Genomic DNA, 22,768 nt, shown 5'->3' on the forward strand with positions numbered 1-22,768 from the left:
GATGCAGTTTTTCCCATAGCCGAGTTTGAATACAACAATTCCATCAATTGGTCCACAGGAATGAGTCCATTTGAGATAGTATTTGGGTACAAGCCTAGAACATCTATAAATCTCATACCCATGTTCGTTTCACATAGGCCATCTGGGTCAGCAAAAGCATTTGCATGGCATATTCATGATTGGCATAGTGAGATCAAGAAGCACATTAATGCTAGTAATCAACATTATAAAATCTCTATAAATTCACATCATAGGTTTGAGTTTTAGGTAGGTGACTATGTCATGGTCCGCATTAGGCCTGAACGATTCCCACAGGGAACCGTGAGGAAATTGCATGCCTGCAATGCAAGTCCATATAAAATTTTGACAAGAGTGGGCCCTAATGCGTATGTGGTGGATCTTCCATCTTACATGGCCATTAGTGCAACATTCAACGTAGAGGACCTTGTGCCTTGTGACGGACCCACACATCCATCTTCTAGCCCTCCTGCAAACCTTTCTCCTATCCCAGATGATGGTGTCCCTGACCTCGTCCCCAGCCCATGGCCTTTACCAGGCTTTACTTCTCACCCATTACCTTCTCTTCCATCATTACCTGGTTGGAAAGAAGAGATCGAGGATGTTCTAGACCACCAAAAGGTCTCTACCCACCATGGAGGATATCAGAAATACCTCGTGAAGTGGAAGAATGGACCGGAGTCGGACAACACTTGGATTACAGAGACAGCTTCAACGCATTGATCCTGACTTCCTTGAGCGTTATCACAACTTTATTTCGCTAGTGGCGAATTCTTCTCAGCCAGGGAGAATTGATGGGGACATCAGAGGACCTACTCAAGTGTACTAGAGACGAAGATGACCACCCACATTAACGTAGCTTTCTTTGTGGATAGAAGACAAGTTCCATATGAAGCCCGCCGAGCCATTTTGAAGAACTCATGTGCATTGGACGTGCATTAGGAAGACCCCACTTTCGCATGGTGCACGTGGGATTCTTAAGAGACCATTTTAGTCATAAAATTTTTATTTCGTGTCGATCCGACCGTTGAATCGTGTCGATCAGGCCATTAGGCCACCAGATCTTCCATATCTGGGCCACTTGGACTCTAATCTTACTTTTTATGTTTTTTGTTATTTTTAATATTTATTTGATGGTTGAGATTGATAATAAATGTTTTAGTTTTCTTATTTTGGATGATGGGCTATTTCACTTAAGTGAGTGGCATAGTTGTAATTATCTTGAATTTTTAATAATAAAAGTAAGAAGGTGGAGATCCAACCCTAGTAGAGATTTGAGAAGAAAAAAGAAAGAGAGAGAAGCTTTCTTGTGTGAAGGAATTTTTCTCCTTGCTTTCTATGGTTTTTAAGAAACCCTCCCTTTTAATTGAATTGTGGAAGGGTAGAAACTTGTTTGGTGGTGGATTCCCCAAGGCACATCATTCATCTTTCTCCTCTTCAAATGTATTATTATTCTTTTTCTTCTTCTCTTGTCTTCCTCTTTTCCCTTCCATTACAACCTTTTAAACCCATCGAAACCCCACTCAATCCTCCCTCTCTTTCTTCTCCTTCATCTAAATATGTGTAGGCCCCCATTCAGAGTTTTCCCTCTTCGACTTTCCTCCAAAACTCCCTAATTCCTAGATCATTTGAATACCTAAAGTCCAATTTCTAAATCTCCATCCATGAATACAAAACTCTAATGAAAATCTGAATTTTTTGTGAAACTTTCCCCAAACCAGAATTTTGCTTGCATCTTCGTCTATCTACATGGTTGTTGCACTCAGTGTTCGAAATATTGATACTATCGGCCGATATATTGGCCAATATTATTGTTATCGCACCCCTGCGAGACGAAACCCTCGCGATAACCCCCGGAAGATACCAAAAAACCCATAATCCGCCGATATATCATCGATATCGCACGATATATCGTCAATATCGCCACAACCGACCATAAAAAGCTACGTATATGTGAAGAATCAATAAATAAATATTAAATAAAAAAAAAAGGAAGAAGAAGAGAAATCAGAGAGTACTTGTAGGCTGCAGCGAAGATCGGTGGTCGGAGGTGGGCCATTCGACAGGTAAGTACGCTTTCCTCTTTTTCTCGCATTTTCTTCAATTTCCCTCTTTCTTCGCCGATTGGAGAGCGTCTGTGGGAATTTTGTTCGAGATTCCGGCGAGAAATCAGGCTGAATTGGGGAAACCTCACCGCGAACATCGCTCCGGAACGCATGCGTTCGTGAAGGAGAGGGAATGTGAAGGAGAGGGGCGCGGATGGGTGAAAATGGATCGCGCGGATGGGTTAATGAAATCGGGACGCGTACTGAGTTACTCCGTACACTCTCATCGTACTGAGTAAACTCTGTTGGGCCCACTGTGAATTCATGTGGTTTATCCACACCGTCCATACGTTTTTCCAGATCATTTTAGGGGTTGAGCCCAAAACTGAAGTATATCAAAAGCTCCAGTAGACCATACCAATGGAAACAGTGGAAGTACTGATTTCCACCGTTGAAACATTTCTAAGGCCCCCGGTGATGTTTATTTGTCATCCAAACTGTTCATAAGATCACAAAGACATGGATGAATGGAAAACACAAATATCATCTTGATCTAAAACTTCTGTGGGCCCCGAGAACTATTCAACGGTAGATGTTCAATTCAACTGTTTTCTACGGTGTGGCCCATTTGAACATTGTATATGCCTTATTTTTGGGCTAAAGCCCTGAAATTATCTAGTAAAATGGATGGACAGATCGGATAAAATACATAAATCATGGTGGACCTCACAGAGCTTAATAAGTTTGTAATGGTGGCCTCACTCTCACCACTGTTTTCTATGGTGGGGTCCACTCGAGCTCTGGATCTGACCTATTTTTTGGCTCATGCCATAAAATGATCTCTTCAAATGTATGGACGGTGTGGATACAAAAAATACATCATGGTGGGACCCACATAACTTGGTGACGTAATGTGCCCCGTCAATGACGGGTGGGATTGCGTACCGAGCGTAGTACACTCTTATCTTACTGAGTAAACTCTGTTGGGCCCACTGTGATTGTTTGTGGTTATCCACGCCATCCATCCGTTTTTAATTATCATTTTAGGTGTTGAGCCCAAAATTAAACCATATCCACAACTCAAGTAGACCACAAGACAGGAAATAGTGTTGAATAAGCGTTGACCATTAAAAACGTTTTGGGAGCCATAAAAGCTTTGGATCAACGTGATATTTATTTCTTCCCTTCATCTAGGTCCTTAGGACCCAATCAACAGATGATGTCAAATAAACAGTACAATGGGCCTTAGGAGGATTTTAATGGTGGATATCCAATCATTATTGTTTTCCTGTGGTGTGGTCCACCTACGATTTACATCCCTCTAATTTTCTATATCAATCCCTAAAATGATCCGTAAAAATGGATGAACGGAACGGATGAAACAAATACATTATGGTGGGGCCCACAGAGCACCGACCACCAGCATTAAAGCAATTGACATTTAATGCTTTGTGCATTTTAATGCAACCAAGCTTATTATTTGGTGTGGTCCACTTGAGTGTTGGATCTGCCTCATTTTTGTGCTCATGCCTTAAAATAATCTAAGAAAAGGGATTGACAGCTTGGATGTACAGATAAATCACGGTGGGCCCGCCCATAGAACTGCCCGTTCAGAGCTAGGGATGGGCAGGGGTAGTACACAATCCGCGTCCGGACGCGGAAGATACTGACAGGTTGCGTAGCCAGACTAGCTACTCAAGTGACACACCAAGTTCCGTGGGGCCCACCATGATGTGTTTGTATCTACACCGTCCATACATTTGGCTATATCATTTTAAGGCATGAGACAAAGAATGAGTCAGATCCAAATCTGGAGTGGACCCCACCACAGAATACAGTGGGGAGAGGGACGCCCACTGTTGAAACCTTCCTAAGGTCCACTATGATGTTTATCTGAGATCCAACCTGTTTATAATTTAAGACAGACATGAAAGAAGGGAAAAAACAAATTTCAGCTTGATTGAAAACTTTTGTGGCCCTTAGAAATTTTTAATGGTGGGCGTCCCTCTCTCCACTGTTTTCTGTGGTGGGGTCCACTCGAGCTTTGGATCTGACTCATTCTTTTTCTCATGGCCTAAAATGATATCTCCAAATGGATGGATGGTGTGGATACAACACACATCATGGTGGGCCCTGTAGAACTTGGTGACGTCACTTCAGGGTCCACCATGTCATTTATTTTCCATCTGACATGCTGTAAATGTAAAATCCACCATTCATCCGATGATCCGCACATACAAAAGCTGCCTGATTAAAAAACTATGGTAGGCCATACCAATGGGAGGAATGTAAAAATGCTTCCAAATTGAGATGGAGATGATGATTACGAGCTGCCACACAACTCTGTGGGTCTAGATCACAATTAGTCCCCATCATTGATATGTATATTTCTCAAATTTTACTTCTTCAGTTCTTCTTTTGCTTTTCAATGAATTGGTTATGTTTTCATACATGACAATGATATATTTATAAATATCATGCATCCAATTTAAATATATTTGCATTAGTTCAATTAAACATCGCATAACTTAGGACCCTATACAAAGGAAACTTATTATGTGCATATTTTTTTTGAGATGTTATGATTTAAAAGTGTGTATTAAGGGCTTTTTTAACAATCCCCAGAGTTTCATTAAAAATCTCAACCATTTCCTCAATGTTTCCCCATGTTTCCCAAAAAGTGCGATAAATTATGCGATACAAATGATATATCCCGTGCGATAACCGATACGTATCTGTAACCCAAGGGTGCGATACATAGTGCGATACCAATATTTCGAACACTGGTTGCACTACCCACGCTAGATTGGAAGTCCCTACTTCCAAGTGGGCCGCTCTTGAATTATTTTATATTTTTGTGCACCGCGTATGTGATAACTTAGGATCTTCGTGTTATAAATCTGAATTTCCAAATCTATTATGTGGATATACTTGATTGTACATATCAAATTGCTGAAATTAATGTGTAATTGATCTCTCATCTTGCATCCTAGGATAATTTCCATCATCTTACATCATACATCCATCACTAGATGGTGGTTTTGAGCTCGTTTTAGTGGCGTGGTGTGGTTGGTGTGATGTTTAATTGTCAGATCTTAACCTTTCATGAGTTTATCATTGTTGGGTGGGTCCACCTTTGCGTACTGTCACAGGACCTCCTGCCACACAATCACCAGCATATCTGGATGATGAACAGTATGGACTCATAATTGACACGTCAACACCGGTATAGTTCTCAGATAAAAAAATCCTCACTTCAGTCTCAGTTAAAGACAATCTGACCCGAATTTACTGCCCAAATCTGTCTCCAAATTTCAACCACAATTACATCCCAACCTCAAATAAAGTATCACCCAAAACAGTACACAATCTGTCAACCTCCAATCTTTTAAATTTGAATCCATCCCTTGAGCATTCCCATAGAACTGTCCTCCCAGCTGTCGTATAACCTGACCTTGTCCCAACCTCATCTCAGCCCGGCTACTACCGCAAATCTGTCCACTTCCTTCCCACTACAGCAGCCCCTGTGCTTCACAAGTCTATCCAGAACCACCACCCAATTCATGCCAACCTGCCCATAAACCAGTCCACCTGGAGCCTGTTAACATGTGTTAAAATTGTCTCAAAACCCATCCTAAAATCTGATCACAAACTGACCATTTCCTATGCTTCGGAACTACAAATGGCTTTTAATGTGCTTGAGAAACGCAGAATCAGTAAATCACGCACATTCATTCTGCCTACATGACGGTGGTGTTGTGGGGATTCATAGTCATTGCAGGCTGGCTTGGGTGATGCCGGAGTCATCAAATCCAATCCTTGCCTCATGGAACTGCAAGCAATGTGGTAAATACAAGGGGATTCTACAGAGGCTAAAAATGGTAGCAGTGCTGTCAGCAGATTGGAAGAGCACAATAATAGGCTTTCAATAACAAGGCTACGACTTCAAATGAGATTTTTGAAAGGGTGAAGAGGAAGATTATTGAGTGGGCAAAAAGCTTGGAGGCCTTAAGGGGATTGGTTTCAGTGGCCCAAGAGAGTTAATTCCTTATGATTGGCTGGTTTCAGAGGATAAGGAGCTAATGATGAATCATCTAAAAGTAGGGAGATGATAATTACGAATGGTCGTTGATTTGCTTGAAAAACACAAAATCAGTAAATCGCTCATTGAACCATTGTCCCTGCATGACGGAGGCGTGTTGGGGACTGCTTAATCATTGCATGCTGGCTTGGGTCATGCCCAAGTAAACAAATGCCTGATTGCCTCATGGAACTGTGAGTGACAGATGCGAGGAGGATTCTATCAATAGGATTCAAGTTAGTAGTGCAATGGGTAGAGTGAAAGAGCATAACAAGGTCTTACAAGGTAGAGACTTTGAATGAGGTCCCCAGATGGTGAAAAGGATGTTATTGGACACGCAAGAAGCTGGGAGTCTTTTAGAGGATCTGGTCTAAAGAATTTTACAGGGGTTGGGAAGCTAAGTCTCGTTTATGTAGGGGAGGATGAATCCTCTTCATCCTACTTCGCACCTTTGTTTTTCTTTTCTTTTCTCACATACCTCCACTAGCACCTTTAGAAAATTTCCACCATCCCTCTAAAAATAAAGAAACAGCAATATACGAAGTATGAACATAAATCATCCTTTTTCTAAAGAAAAAGTTTAAATATTGAATCACATAGTATCTAATTCATGGGGATTACCACTCAACCAGAGATAATATCTTCAGGTTGAAGATGTGTGACTTGTTGTGCCTTTACTGGAACTCATCTGACTAGGTCCCAAAGTGGGGCTCGACACATTGGTCTATAGCCTTCCCCTAAGAAGCATCCCCTAAGGCACCACCATTTGACTATAATGCAATCAATAGCTTGTTCCAATAATTATTTTACTTCAAATTAAATTTTCAACATAATTTGAAATTCACCTAGCAGGCAGAAGCTGCATGGTTGTATACCATTTTAGTCCCCTACCTATGAAATCACCAATCAAAAGAAGCATTCAGGAAAAGATAAATTCATCATGAAGCAAATCAAAAGTAGTGAAGAAAAGAAAAATCCACCATGAAGCACATGAGAAAACAAATTGTCATTGCAAAGATTGTGCTTATAACAGAATCATGAGTTACTCACACTTTGTTGAAGAGGTACGCCTTCCCTCGGCGGCAATGGAAAGACTGGTAAAAATGGCAAAGCAACAAATTAGAAACAAAAACTTGATTAACATTTTTTAACTGTGTAAACTTAATTAATATTACCATTCTACAATTTGTAAGCATTAATATAATCATGTGGTATTGAAACAAAAGACACCCGCATCTGCACTTTAGAAGTATCAAGAACTTTTACTAGTTAAACTTTATGAATAAGGAGTTAAGGACCCAACATTCCTTCCCGAAAGATAATAAGCATTTACAGAAAGACATTTTGGACTGCAAAACAAATAGAAAATAGAAACACATGAATGAATAAGGCTTTACAAATATTAAAAAGCTTTACTAGTTTGCTTTAATGAAAAAACACTTAGGACCTACCAAAGCTTATCCAGTGGAAGGTTTTTATGGGGCATATAGAGCAATTTCCGATGAAGCAATACAGCTTGGGCAAGGACTTGTAGCCCAAATCTGATGGTTATTCAACATAGGTTTGGGTTTCCAGCAGCATGTGTTCAAGCTTTTCATGATAATCAAGGATGTTCCAGGATATTCGGAAGGTGGACTGACTTAGGCCGTGTTTGTTAATGCTGAATTTTTGCACTTAACACGGAATGGGGAAAATTTTCCGTGTTTAGTGGTGTTTGTTAATGCGTTATTAACACGGAAGACGGAAAGCGCTAAGTGGTTTTTCACTGAATTCTTTCTGTGATAGGAGTCTAGCTTAATGGTGAACGCGGAATGCGCTCCACGATTTTTCATTAAACAAAAATTTTTTGCTTCCAAAAGTACCCTTTACTACGGAAATTTTTTCTTTTAAATTGTTTGCGCAGTACAAAATCAACCTTTAACCTGTGAAATTTCTTTATGCCCCATCATGATTAATGTGTTTGATCCACACTATCCATCAACTTTTTCAGATAATTTAAGGTATGATCCAATAAAAGAAGCAGTCCAATGATTAATTGGACCATAAGGTGGGGATTGAACGTACACCGTTAAAAACTTCTTGAGAGCTGGAGAAGTTTCAGATCAAGCTGATATTTGTGTTTTCACTTCATCCATGTATGCATGACCTAATGAATAGGTTGGATGGTAAAAAAACATCACAGTGGCCATTAGAAAGGTTTCAACGATGGATGTCACTTCCAATTTAGCGTCCTCTGTTACAGCGTGCGGACGAACTTCTTTTCTATATTGTTGTTAAAAATAGGTGGGGTCTACTTGTGATGACCTTCTGGAAGATCAACTCCATTCACCATCTTCAGCACCCCATGCTAACCCATGGTCCCAAATTTGAAGTAGATCCGATCTTCGGGTGGGCCGCACGATCCGCCTATGCATGACCCATAACGTTAAAACTTCTTTACGTAACGAATAACGTGTGACGTGTGAAAATAGGGAAGTAACGTAAACTTGAATATTTTCGTGGAGTTCACCGGATTGTTTGAAGTGGTATAATCCACTCTGTTCACCAAGATTAGCACAACATGTTAGGACATAGGTCTGGAAATGGAGCAGGTATATTGATCGGGTGGGCCACAAAGTTCAATAGTGTAAACGATGGCATGTAATAGTAATGGGTATTTACAACTTTGCCATCCACTTCTCAAGTAGCTTCCGATGTCCGTTATGTCAAGGTGCGCTGTCCGAATGTCTTGAAATTTGTTGGCCATTCCTCATTTTTCGTATTCTTTCCATCGGTCCAGTTTGGGCCTTGATCGACTATAGATGACCCACGTGCCTTTTTAAATGGACTAGCTCACTCGGTAATTCAAAATAATATTTGGGCATATTTATTCGACAAATTTCCCGGTAGTTTGGGCCTATACCCTAAGCTCTTAATGATGATCGGTTTATCATAATATTCACGTGGCCCGTTTGGTGGATCCAACCACGATGGACGGTCATATGACATGCTAAAACTAGGAAGACTTGATTGTTGGTATTCTAGTCATGTATCCAGGTGATTGTACTGTCAGTTTTGTAAATGAATGGACATAAAGCGGGTTTTTGAAGTGATTAAGGGTAAGACCTATATATCGTTAGATTCGAGTGACTTTTTCACATGTCTAAGTTTCTTAAATTGTAATTCTAATGGTGAGTTAAGCATATTCATATGGTGTGAACAAGATGGACGGGTCATAATCTTGATCTGATAAGTGTACGAATGGATGTAGAGGTCAAGTAGCTAATTTACTACGATCTAAGGGCTGAAATTCGACGTGTATAGTTAATTTATGATCATTAGGCCTGGTATAAAATCTCACATGAGACGGATTGTGGGAACCATGTGATCTAGAATTCAGGAGTATAGGTCAATGGCATTTTGATAACATGTGATATTTTACTTTTCAATTAAGTACTTTATAGTTTATTTGAATTAAATAAAATAATTTTATTTTCATTTAATAAAAAATAATTTCTTTATAATGTAAAGCATTTCCAAACAGGAGATAGATAGGGGCAAATGTGTCAAATTAACATATTTCAGACATTTCAAATGTTTGTTAACAAACGGATTGTTTCAAATTCAGTACTTAATTTTCAGACTTCAGCCATAGTTACCAAACAAGTTTTTTGACTTCAGCTTTCAGATTCAGGCTTCAGATTTCAGATTCAGGCTTTAGATTTCAAATTTAGGCTTTACACTTCAGATTTAACAAACGGGGCCTTACTTCAATCTCATATGCGCAGAGACTCTACACAAAATGAAGTTCTGGTAAAAGAAAGAGGAAAGGAGGTACACTGGGAAGCACGAGATAAGTACAGGCCAACCTAGCTCAAAAGAAGATCTAGATGTTGGTGCAGGATCAGAATTCAGAGCAGAGACTCTACGCTGATAAAGGAAAGGGGATAGTGGAGGAAGACAACCCAGAAGGCTGGACTGTGGTCCGGCTGAAGAAGTCGGAGGTGGGGAAGAATGAGCCTCTGTTCTATTCTGCTCTTACAGGGCGCTAACACTGTACATGACCGGATTCCCGGCTGGTTGGCATCCAATCAATTTCGAAAGGATTTTTGGCCAAGCAAGGAAGGTAATCGAAGTCATTGTTCTTCGAGATCGATACTCTTCCGAATATCACAATTTTGTGTTTGCTCGAATGAGCCAGGAGGTCGAGATCGAGAAAGCGATTAAGCTGCTAGATGGAAAGAGCTTCGGTGGAAAGATGCTTCGAGTTCAAAAGGCCTGTTTGGTCCTGAGGTTTTCTTTTTTTCTTAAGGGAAGGAGATGGAAGAGAAGGGGTTTAACGGTAGGAGTGAATTTACTGCACAAGCTCAGATGAGGACAGACAAATCGGCAGGGAAGGAGAAAAATCCCTAAACTTGAGCCCGGCTCCGATTTTACAGAGACGTGCTAGTGAACCCTCCTGGTAGTGGCAGAAACACAAATACCCAGAGTATTAACGCAGGTTGCACAACTAAGGGACTAGAGGAGAGAGGGGTTCGGAAAGTGTAAACAGAGGAAGGTCTGGAGTTAAGAATCTATCAAAAGGGCTGGAGTACTCGTTGCATAAACTTGAACTAAGTTTCGTGATATCAGTTCAGGTGGGAACTTCCATGGAGGATATTGGCCAATGGTTGAAGCAAAATTGCAACTTAAATGAGGAGGATTTCATAGTAAAAAGCTTAAGGAATGATGCAATGCGGGTATCAGTCGAATTGAACGAAATGGTAGACAGCTTCTTCATGTCCTGCAACCTATTCTAAGATGAAATGGAGAGAGGCATCAAGCACTGGGAGAATTGGTCCATCTTTGGCTGGGAAGAGGTATGGATCCAAATTAGGGATTACCTATTGGAACTCTGGATTTATGATGTCTAGGGATATAGAGACTTGCATCGTAGAGATTTGGGAGATTGATCCATCAACAAGAAACTGCAAAAACCTCCATTTTGCCAGGATTCAAGTTAGGAAGAAGAAGCTTCAAGGAGTTCCAGAGTTCTTCCGAATCAGAGTCAAGGATGATTCTATTCTAGTCAAATTATAACAGGAGGATCAAATGTCTGAGATTGGTTTGAATACAAGGTCCAACAATTCCTCGTAGATGAAGAAGGTGAAAGATGAAAGTTCGCACAGTCCTTCAATGGAGGTTTCGTCGGTCAAAGATGAAGGCGCAGGAACATGCTTTCGAAACTCCGGAAGCCTACCAATTCGAGGACTGAGCTATAGCCCATCGATAGGTTGCCGGAAAGGTGAGGAAACGTGGTTTAAGGAGACGTGGACACGTGACAGCAGTGAAAGAGATGGAGGTCATCTGTCACCTTTTTCTGCCAGACGTGGGTCTCGAGACAGAGATTTCACTGGCTGCTTGCATTGAGAAAGCGACACATGGTAGGGAAATAGTATCGGTTTTAAATGCTCATAAAGAGAGGAGAAACACACGTCCGGATGACGTCAAGTATAACACATCTTTAAGGAGCAAGATGTACATCTTGAATGGAGTTTATTCACCAAGTGTCATAGGCGAGGCATGTGTGACGCTTTTCACACAAGAGGGAGTTATGCGTGTAGTATATTTCGCACAGGAGGGAAGCTTTTTAAGTCACAGCACATGTTTGGATTTAAGATATAATGAATCCTTGGTGTGTCTATTTCTTTTCTTCTTCAACCTCGATCAGTTGCGAGAAGTAGAGCAACGGCAGAAGTTCCGAAGGCTTCCATCTCAAAAACAGAGGAAGGTCATGCAGTAGTTGAAGATAGCGCAGGGAGCTTAGTAGAGCAGAAAGCACCTAGAACCTACGATAAAGCTCTGTTGAGCTACAGGGGAGGGCAAATCCGACGGAGCCGAGACCATGGAATCGAGAGGCTTATGGTCAGGCAGATACGGCTACTGAGGTAGAGTTGGAGCACGAACAGTATGACAATTCGAGAGGATTTTTTCAGGAGTCAGAGGATATCGATGAAAGGGCAGTGGTTACATCAACATTATGGGGTGAGACGGGCAAGATCTTAGGAAGCCAGAGGTGACTGATCTATCAGCATTTATTGTGGGCTGAACTGGATACATGTAGAATAAATGGCATTTACCATGGGTGGTGGGAGGTGACTTCAATGTTGTAAGATTCCCCTTCGAAAAATCATGTATAGGTCGCACTATCACAAGCATGCGGAATTTTTCTGGTTGGATAGCAGACAATGAGATGGTAAATCTTCCTATGGGTGGAGTGAAGCATACGTGGTCAAACGAGCAAGCAAGGGCAGTCCAATCCAAACTAGATCAATTTTTATTACCGACAAAATGGGCAGATAAGTATCCGTTAGTATTCCAAAGAGGCTTTGATGCAGGACATGAAAATTAAATATGATATGCGAGATTTCAGGCTTAAGATCACGTTAGTTCAGAAACAATTATACAAATTCCATATCCCACATGAAAGTCCAAACATTCAATTAAGGGGAATCTATGCAGGTCCATGCCTACACATGATAGGGCTAGATCAATAAAAATTATGAACCAAACGATTCTCAAATATAAGAAATAATCATCCACGCATGCATAGTAATCAGTCCCTAATCCAAGGGACTGAGAAATTCCAGTTCGGGGAACCCTAGGGTAAGAAAATGGGCATAAAATTGGATATTTGAGTAATTTAAGGTTAGGTTTGGGGATTTTGGGTGAAAGCAGAGTGAAAGAGAGGAGAGACGAACCAGAAAAGTACCGCACGCGTGGACAACAATAATGGCCCAGACGTACGTGCATGTGATCCCGGCCGCACGTGTGTGGGACCCACTATTCAGAAAAAGGCCACCTTGGCCCTGGTCGGCCAGGGATGGACTCCAAAACTCCCAAATCTCAGCTCGATCCGATGTACGGTTTGTGCGTGGTGCTCCGCCGAAGTTTCAGCCCTCCTATAGGGCCAGATTCTGAAATTCTACTGTGGGGAGGAGAATTGCTGCAATAGATGATTGATTCAAAGTGTAGATGATGGGGTGAGATGAGAAGAAGGGATTGTAGAAGATGGGTAGTAGAGATGGCGATGGACAGGGATGAATCGGGATAAATGTGGCTTTGCACCACGATAGTTAACCCTTCGATGAAGGGAGGGCTTCGCACCCAATTAGGCTTCACAACTCAGAGAGTAGGAAAACGCATAATTTTTATTAATCTTCAATGGAAATCAAAAGAACTATAAAGGGTGCCTATTTATAAGAAAACACTATACCCCAAAACTTGCACCATATGCACAACCTATTACTTAGCGATGAAGTAAACTAAAATAAAAATCAAACAAAGAAATCTAAAGCGTTCATGATGTTCTAAATAATAACAATAAGCAAAGCCTAAAATATGAAATCAATCCGATTAGTGGGCCCCGATCATGAGATCCCATGATGGGCTTTACTTGATTATCGGGCCCACTCCAAGGAACCAAAAATCAGTCTTCTAGCTAAGGGGCCCTCTTTAGACATCGTCATTGATTCAGATCGACGATGGGGCCCTCCTTCGTGCGTAGGTGTGTAGGGGGCGGCACTCATGCGCGTGCGCATGATGTCCCTATCAATTCTCCCTGACTGCGAAGATTTCGCCATTGGCAAAATAAAACTCCTGAAATGCTCCAGGATGTCAAGATCAAGTCTCTGAAGCTCCTCCTCAGTGAGCCACGTACTGTCTGAAGCTGAGCGTGACTTCCATTTAACTAGGTACTTCTGAAACCCGCCGTCCGACATTGAAACTATCTGATGGTTCAGGATATCCTCTACTTCCTCTCTGAGTGTGTGAAGGCTAGGTATGGGAGGCAAAGGCTGGGAAGAAAGGTCAAGAAGAGTAAGTATGGGAGGTAGAGGTTGGAAAAATGAGTCGGGACGGATAGGTATGGGACGTAGAGGCTAGAAAAATGGGTCGGGAAAGGTAGGTATGAAAGGGAGAGGCTGAGAAAATAGGTCAAGACGAGTAGGTATGGGACGTAGAGGCTGGGAAAATGGGTCGGGAAGGGTAGGTATGGGAGGTAGAGGCTGGGAAGATGGGTCGGGAGGGGGCCATGGATCAAGGAATAAATCTGGAGAATCAAGATGGGTGGGCGAAGGGCCAGACAAAGTATCAGTGGTCCCCTGAAAAGTAACTAGATCCTCCACATTGAATGCGGAACTAATTCTCATGGAAGGTAGAAGATTTACCTCATACGCATTCGATTTATAATTTTGAAGGGTCCAGTGTTATGTGCGTATAACTTACGAACGGCCTTCGGAGGATACCGCTCGGGCCTGATGCAGACCATCACAGTCCCCAATATTGAATTCTTTGAAACATTCATGCTGGTCTGCAGAAAATTTATAATGTTCATTACTAGTAGTGATCTTCTGCCTGATTTCTTGATGCTGTGAATGAATGTGATGCGCAAAAGACTCTGCAGGCTCTGACGGCCTGTGGGACAAAGACATAGGGACGATATCAATAAGTTTCTCAGGTTTATAACCAGTAACGACTTCATAAGGACTGAGACCTGTGGACCTATTGACAGAACTATTAAACACAAACTCAGCTATAGGTATTACGGTGACCCATGTTCTGGTGTGCTTTATATCCCTCCTAAAGGGAGACTCATCCAGTAGATCATCAGGAAAGACATCATGAAACTCATCCACTACCGAAATGGCCTCAATAGGTAACTCTGCACTAGCATCTGGTGCACTCTTTCTAGCCACGAGGCCGCACATGTTGTACCTCTCAAAATAATGGTCTTGATGTCCCTCATGGGGTAGGGGTATGGGTGCACGCCCATAACTGATTCCTTGGCCACCTTCATTTATTGGTATATCCTCCTAGCCACCTACCTGAGATTGGTCATCTTCCCTAATGGTGGAGTTTGTCCTGAGGGAGGCCTCTATTTGGTCAAGGTGTTTATCTGTCTTGTTCCAAGCGCTTACCCTAAGACTCGATCTGCCAAGACAGCTTATTTAGTGACTCTAGCAATTGTTCCACGTTTAGTGTATGGTGCTAGCCAAAACCATGACCCGTACGTGTGGGCGTACAACTTGACTCCACCTAAGGACTTTCTACGACGACTATATGGGACTAAATGATCCTATGAGACTCTATATGAGGGAAACTACGCAGTGCTACTAAAATCCAGCAATATAGTTGTCAAAATAAAGGAATAACAGAAAGTTACAGCAATGTAAATTGCTAACTTCCTGGTAACAGAAATTTCAGCAACTAATATCAGGGCCTATAGACTCCTAAAAGCTACATATGATAAACTGAATGCATGATGGACTCAAACAAACTAACCCTAAACATGTAATTTATTCTCCTATAAGAACCCTAAGTTCTGATACCAAATTTGATGCAGGACATGAAAATTAGATATGATATGTGAGATTTCAGGCTTAAGATCACATTAGTTTAGAAACAATTACACAAATTCCATATCCCACATGAAAGTCCAAACATTCAATTAAGGGGAATCTATGCGGGTCCAGGCCTACACATGATAGGGCTGGATCAATAAAAATTATGAACCAAACGATACTCAAAGATAAGAAATAATCATCCACACATGCATAGTAATCAGTCCCTAATCCAAGGGGTTCAGAAATTCCAATTTGGGAAACCCTAGGGTAAGAAAATGGGCATAAAATTGGATATTTGAGTAATTTAGGGTTAAGTTTAGGGATTTTGGGTGAAAGCAGAGTGAAAGAGAGGAGAGAGACAAACCAGAGACGTACCGCACGCATGGACAACAACAATGGCCCAGACGCACGTGCATGTGATCCCGGCCGCACGTGTGGGACCCACTATTCAGAAAAAGGCCACCTTAGCCCTGGTCAACTGGGGATGGACTCCAAAACCCCCAAATCTCAGCTCGATCCGATGTACGATTTGTGCGTGGTGCTCCGCCGAAGTTTCAGCCCTCCTGTAGGGCCAAATTCTGAAATTCTGTATGGGGAGGAGAATTGCTACAATAGATGATTGATTCAAAGTGTAGATGATGGGGTGAGATGAGAAGGGATGGTAGAAGATGGGTAGTAGAGATGGCGACGGATGGGGGCGAATCGGGATAGATGTGGCTTCGCACCACGGTAGTTAACCCTTCGATGAAGGGAGGGCTTCGCACCCAATTAGGCTTCACAACTCAGAGAGCAGGAAAACGCATAATTTTTATTAATCTTCAATGGAAATTAAAAGAACTACAAGGGGTGCCTATTTAAAAGAAAACCCTATACCCCAAAACTTACGTCATGTGCACAACCTATTACTTGGCGATGAAGGAAACTAAAATAAAAATCAAACAAAGAAATCTAAAGCGTTCATGATGTTCTAAATAATAACAATAAGCAAAGCCTAAAATATGAAATCAATCCGACTAGTGTGCCCCGATCATGAGATCCCATGATGGGCTTTACTTGATTATCGGGCCCACTCTAAGGAACCAAAACTCCGTCTTCTAGCTAGGGTGCCCTCTCTGGACGTCATCATCGATCCAGATCGATAGTGGGGCCCTCCTTCGTGCGTACGTGCGTAGGGGGCAGCACGCATGCGCGTGTGCACATGATGTCCCCATCAGGCTTGCCTAAGTCGGTGTCAGATCATTGCCCTATCATTTTGAAAGTGGAAGAAGAGGATTAAGGGCTGCATCCATTTAGATTTGAACTCGCTTCGTTAGAGGTGGAGGGCTTCTCGGAGAATGTAAAAGAGTGGTGATCTTCCTTTTCAATTCAGGGTGGGGGCGGGATTCTCCCTTTTACAGAAGTTGAAATTGCTAAAGGGGAAGACAAACATTTGGAACAAAGAGGTGTTTGGGAAACATGGAATATTCAGAGATTTTGCAAGAGATTCAGCAACTTGACGTAAAGTAAGAGGGAGTTGAATTGTCCAATGACGAAAAGGCGTGGAGGGAAATTCATAGGGCAAAGTTTAGCATGAGGCTAGGGGAGGATGAAATTAAATGGCAACAATGGTCAAGGGCTCTTTGGCTAAAGGTCGGTGACAAAAATACCAATTTCTTCCATGCAATGGCTAGTGCACAAGATCAAAGAACAAAATAAAAAGTGTGGTGGTAGATGGAAACAAAGTGGAGAGGAAAGCTACGGTGTGCACATCGATTGTGAATTTTAATAAGAAACTCTTATCTAGGGAAGAGTGGGATGGACCACTACTTGATGATCTCCCTTTCGACCCCATATTGAGGGAAGCGGCTAAATCACTTGAAGCACCTTTTTTCATTCAAGAGATAGAGGCAGCAATTTCGGAGTTATGGGGTGACAAAGCTCCCATCCCGGATGGATTCCCATAGCTTTTTACCAAAAGTTTGGGGGGTTTTGTTAAGGAGGATGTAATTGAGTTTGCGAATGCTATTTTTGAGAAAGGATTCATAGCAGCAGAACTAATGGCAACGTTGTGGCACTAATTCCAAAAAAAAAAAAGAGGTGGTGGAATGCTTAAAGGATTATAGACCAGCCTTCTAGGAAGCCCTTACAAGATATTAGCAAAGATTTTGGCTTCACGATTCTAATCGGTAATAGGTGAGGTGATCTCCAAGTCTCGAGGGGCTTTTTGTGGACAATCATCAAAATGTGGATAGTGCGTTAATAATAGCTCATGAGGTAATTGATGCATATAAAATAGGAAAGGAATGAAAAGGGTCGTCTACAAATTGGACATCAAAAAGGCATACAATCATGTCGATTTGGGCTTTCTTAGACTATATGTTGGGACATTTGGGTTCTGGAGCAAAATGGCAATCATGGATTCGTGTCCAGTCGGCAAAATTCTCAATTTTAGTAAACAGCACCCCTAATGGTTTCTTTCAAGCTTAAAGAGAATTGCGGCAAGGAGATCCATTGTCCCCGTACTCATTTGTGGTGGTGATGAAGGCCTTAGGTAGGATGATTGATAAAGGTACGGCGGCCGGATTAGTCAAGTTGATAACTCTTGATTCCAAGTATCACATCTACAATATGCGGATGATATGCTTCTCATGTGAAAGGCGGATAAATCGGGTTTGAAGGTCAATGCAAGTGAAAGTGAAAAGTTGGGAGTAGGTTTGACTATGGTGTCGTCCGGTAAACTGAAAAATAAAGTCTGAAAATTAATTTAACTACTGAAAACTTATAGTGCTGAATTTAAGTACATATAAGTACTGAAAAAATCCGTTTGGTAATTTATCTGAAAAAAGTCATGATATCTGAAAATAAGCATTTTTTCACAAAAATTTGTTTGTTAAAAACAAAGCACAAATGTCTGAAAATTGGTAATTTATCATATTTGCCCCTATTGCCTCAATTTCTATCTTTCATAAAATATGAGATGAAACATGTTATTGTCATGCCACTAAATCTCGCATAAAGGCGAGATGGACACTTCCAAATCTCTGTTGCACTCTTCACTATCACACTAACCTCCTCTAACGCCACTAGAGAGATGTTACCACGCATCATGACACGGGCAAGAGCAAAGGCAGATGTTGCATGGTCACCATCCACAAAAGGACATGCTTTGTGTAAGACCCAAGGCCTCGAAATCTGGTTCGTACACTGGATAGCCGTTGACTATAAGTCCATTGGCCACGAGAATATTTTGACTTGATCATAATGTTGTTCTGTTATCGAGCTGCAAGCTGCATTGAACCCGATGTCCGAATTTTAATATGCGGACTTAAAATTAAACAATCTGAGAAATGACTATGTCTTTATTTTATCTGAAGGTAGGTCATCATTGAGTTTTCAAAATCCGTTAAGTCCGAGAGCCTAACCGCTGTGACCGTAGTCGAGTTACGGAATTACTAGCGAAAACGGCATGTCAGTATGACACCCGGATTGTAATAAATGGATATGCACATGTATATTTTGATAAAATAACTCAAATGACCACGATTTTTTTAAAATCCTTGGAATGCTTTATTTCAAATCACTTAAATAACATTTTTCTCTTGTTACCATAAGCTTACACTTCTCAAAAACATCATAAAACACCTCTCAACCCTTCTTTTTAGACAAAAGCCAATTTTAAAACTATTTTCAAGTCCATAAACATAAAAACCCTATTTCAACAATCCATTTCCAGCACTCTCTTCCTTGTGTCATGTGAAGTTGAGAAGAAGAAAAAAATAAAGTAGAAGCCGCCGAGTTTGAAATCCAATCCTCTGATTGTTACAAGTGAGTGCATAGATTAGGAGCACGCATATCTGTGCGTTGGATTTTCCTTGAAAGCCCTATAGAAGAATAGATTTTTTGATTTAGTTGGTTAGGTTATTGCTAAATTTTCTGATTTAGTTGGTTAGGTTATTGTTGGATTTTCCTTGAAAGCCCTATAGAAGAATAGAATTTCTGATTTAGTTGGTTAGGTTATTGCTGGAATTTCTGATTTAGTTGGTTAGGTTATTGATGGAAGATTGGATGATAGAGATGAACTTGAGAAATGGGTCATGGGAGAAGCTATGCGAGATCAACCCATCATGGCCCCATCTCCACCATCAATTAAACCATACATGTGGCCCATACCCAAGGGATTCATAAGATTTAGTTTTGGTTTAAATTCATAAGTATTTCCATCGGTTTCTTTGTCCCTTACAAAGTCCGCCCGCTACCTGTTTGACAAAACGTTTGAAAGAGTTATCCTTCCTCCTTTTAATGTAGTTAACTCTTGAGAAAAATCATACTTGTGGCATGAAGTCTTATAGCGGAATGAATCCCGGATTGGATTTAGATTGGCCAAGTCATGTGCATATCATATGCATGTTCATAGTTGTTGTATCATTGTATGATTGAGAATAACTGATTCATATCATGGTATGGTGATCATAGTGGGTTGTGTTGCGACACACGATGTATCTATGATTAGTATGTGAACCGTCTAGATACAGGATGCATTAGATGAGACCCCTATGAGGAACTTAAATTCATGAGGAGACCACATGAGGAAGGTCGTCCTATGCTTGTCTTAAAAAACATGATATATTGTGCTTGTGTGTGGACTTATGCATACGGTGATTGTAAATGCGATGAAACATACTTTGTTATGGCTTGAGTTGAACACCACACCAGAAATGTGTTGAATATGATTAGAGGGTCCCTGCGTGAAAGTCCCTAAACCCCGATTGGCACCATTGGGAGCAACCAATGCCTAGATCGGGTGGAAGAACAAAGCGCTGGAATGCCGAAATACCAAAGCGGCGACTCCAACCGACGCGTATCGATTGGTTGAGAGGTTGACCTACTTATGGGCAAGCAAAGATAGGTTGTGTGTGACGAGCTCGTAAATTGTCCGCTATCGTTTTGTCAGGTAACTTATCATTTCTCGCTGTTAGGCAGATAGTGAGGCTCAACATAAGTGGGTTAGACTAGTTCGTCCTAAGAATTATGCAGTCACACCTCTGTAGTTGACCACGGTGGAAAAGCCTGTGCAAGTGGGTAGCAATCATATGCGAGTCCCACCTCTGTTTCAGACCTTGGTGATCCAACTGGGAAGTGTGGAAAAATTATTTGGAATATGAAAAGTGGCATAATGCATTGTATCTTTATTTTATTGTTATCGGCCCAGTAGGCTTGTGCATGATATGAGCATGACAAGAAACATGCATTTTCACTGCACACACACACTCACTGGGCTTAGTAGCTCAAGGTTTCCTTTCTATTTTTTTACAGGTGCGAGTAGGGAGCTGCAGGAGAAGAGGTTACAAAATCCAGTTGTCCTTTTTGTTTTGTACATATCAGTGTATATATTTTTTTGTAATTCCATGTATATGTACATCAGGTATAATAAATATGACATAGTTTATGTTTTGGTTTTGCCTTAATGTGCTCAGTTGTACACAGTAATACATGTTGAATATGATGAAATTTTGAGAAATAATACGTGTTTGTCGTCTTTACTTTCAGAAATCCTCCTTGTGGAGCCCCGCTTATGGGACTTAATATGCAATAGTTGGAAGCCCCAAAATCGGAGTTCTACGGAGGCTGTTAACCAAAATTTGGTGCATAGTAATCACAGATTACTAACACTAGATTTAGGGACGTGACACTTCGTCCACCCTAAGCAGTGGTCTGTTGGAGCACAAAGGCCTTGCTCCCGCATCTGCCATTGTTGTCCCAAAGAAGCTTTTGACTGAATCTCCGACGAAATCCGACCCCTGACTCACCTCCAATCCCCCCCGAAAGCTCTTGGCGCTTCCTTCTCCACACGAACAAAAACTTTCTCCTCTCCCATTGAGATCGTGACAACAGTCGAAGCTGTGATGGACCTCCTCCATTTGACGAAGATCTGAGCCACTTAAAGATCCGACTCAGATCAAGTAGCAATACCTCACCAATGACAGCTCTGATCATCTCAATGGCTTCAAGAAACCACACTTCAAGGTGAACTCCGTGTAACTAGTACCATTTTCTAACCCATCCAAAGGTTGATCGGTCCTCCCACGTCATATAGGACTCCATAGTCGTAAAATAAATTGCTCTTACCTTTCAAAAGAAAAAAAAAAAAAAAAAAAAATTACATTTGACTTTAATGGATGATCCATAACTATTCATGGCTACCATGAAAGTAGAGAATCCCATCCATGAGGTGTTTAACTGGATATCCTCCACCAAGACACCATCCAAAAACTATTCAGTAAGATTCCAAGGAGAGATGGGAGATTAAAAATAATAATAAAAAATCTAACGAGCAAATGCTTATGTGGAATCCCTATCTGTATCAAACTAAAAATCAAAGGATTAAGAGTGATTTCCCCTAAAAGAAAATCCCAACCTTAGTAGTAAACCTCCATCGTCCCAAGATCCAATTCTTCATCTCCTCATTTCAAAAATGTTCCATAACCCCAAACAATGTAAAGAATGACAACCATGTTCAAGATGCTACTTTTTCCAATGGGAATGATGATCCTCAATCATCCCCAATACAACACCTAGACGTTCCAAAATAGTATCTTTATGACATATGTTTCTAATACTCAATATATTAACTACAACAGCCATCATCCCCAATACAATACCTAAACATTCCAAAATAGTATCTTTATGACATATGTTTCTAATACTCAATATATTAGCTACAATACCCACATTGCCCAAACACATACGGGTACTCATCTACATAGGGACAATTGTGTTGTTTATTTATCCTTTTTCATGATAAAGTTATCTAACATCATCATCATCATCTAAGCCTTATCCCACCTAATTGGGGTTGGCTATCATGAGAGAAGTTGTGGCCAAATTTTAACACCAGCTGCGAACTTGACACAACAATCCTTTATTTAGGGTTGGGACCGGCAATGAGAGCAAAATACTCCCAATGGCTATATGTATCCTATTCAAGCAATTTCTTCAATATAAATCTATCTCTTTTTTTTCTTTCCCCCCCAAAAGTCATTATTTCCCACCCAGGTGAGAAACTCAATACATGGGACAGAAAGCAACGTACTCAATAGAGAAATATTTAGTGCTTTTCAACTGTGATAAAATGAATGTAGCAGAAAGCAGACCACCAAGTATGATTGTATGTATGTTAGAGAGAGAAAGGGCAATACTTTGGATGCCCGTAAATTGGGCTAATGGTAAATGAGTTGCAGGTAAATGATTTACAATAGGAATGTTTAGATGCTGAAAAATGCCTG

The 22,768-nt window shown here is 41.0% G+C and overlaps 1 protein-coding gene across 1 annotated transcript in view; it reads right to left on the reverse strand.

Annotated features, from left to right (window-relative positions):
- Positions 1–22,768, reverse strand: part of LOC131221239 (protein yippee-like At5g53940) — a 36,719-nt gene that overhangs the window by 12,730 nt on the left and 1,221 nt on the right. The window contains exon 2 of the mRNA XM_058216436.1: positions 7,195–7,238. Coding sequence (XP_058072419.1) covers positions 7,195–7,238 — 44 coding nt within the window. The remainder of the gene's footprint in view (positions 1–7,194; positions 7,239–22,768) is intronic.

The sequence above is a fragment of the Magnolia sinica genome, chromosome 12 (genome assembly GCF_029962835.1).
Source record: "Magnolia sinica isolate HGM2019 chromosome 12, MsV1, whole genome shotgun sequence".
Lineage (NCBI taxonomy): Eukaryota > Viridiplantae > Streptophyta > Magnoliopsida > Magnoliales > Magnoliaceae > Magnolia > Magnolia sinica.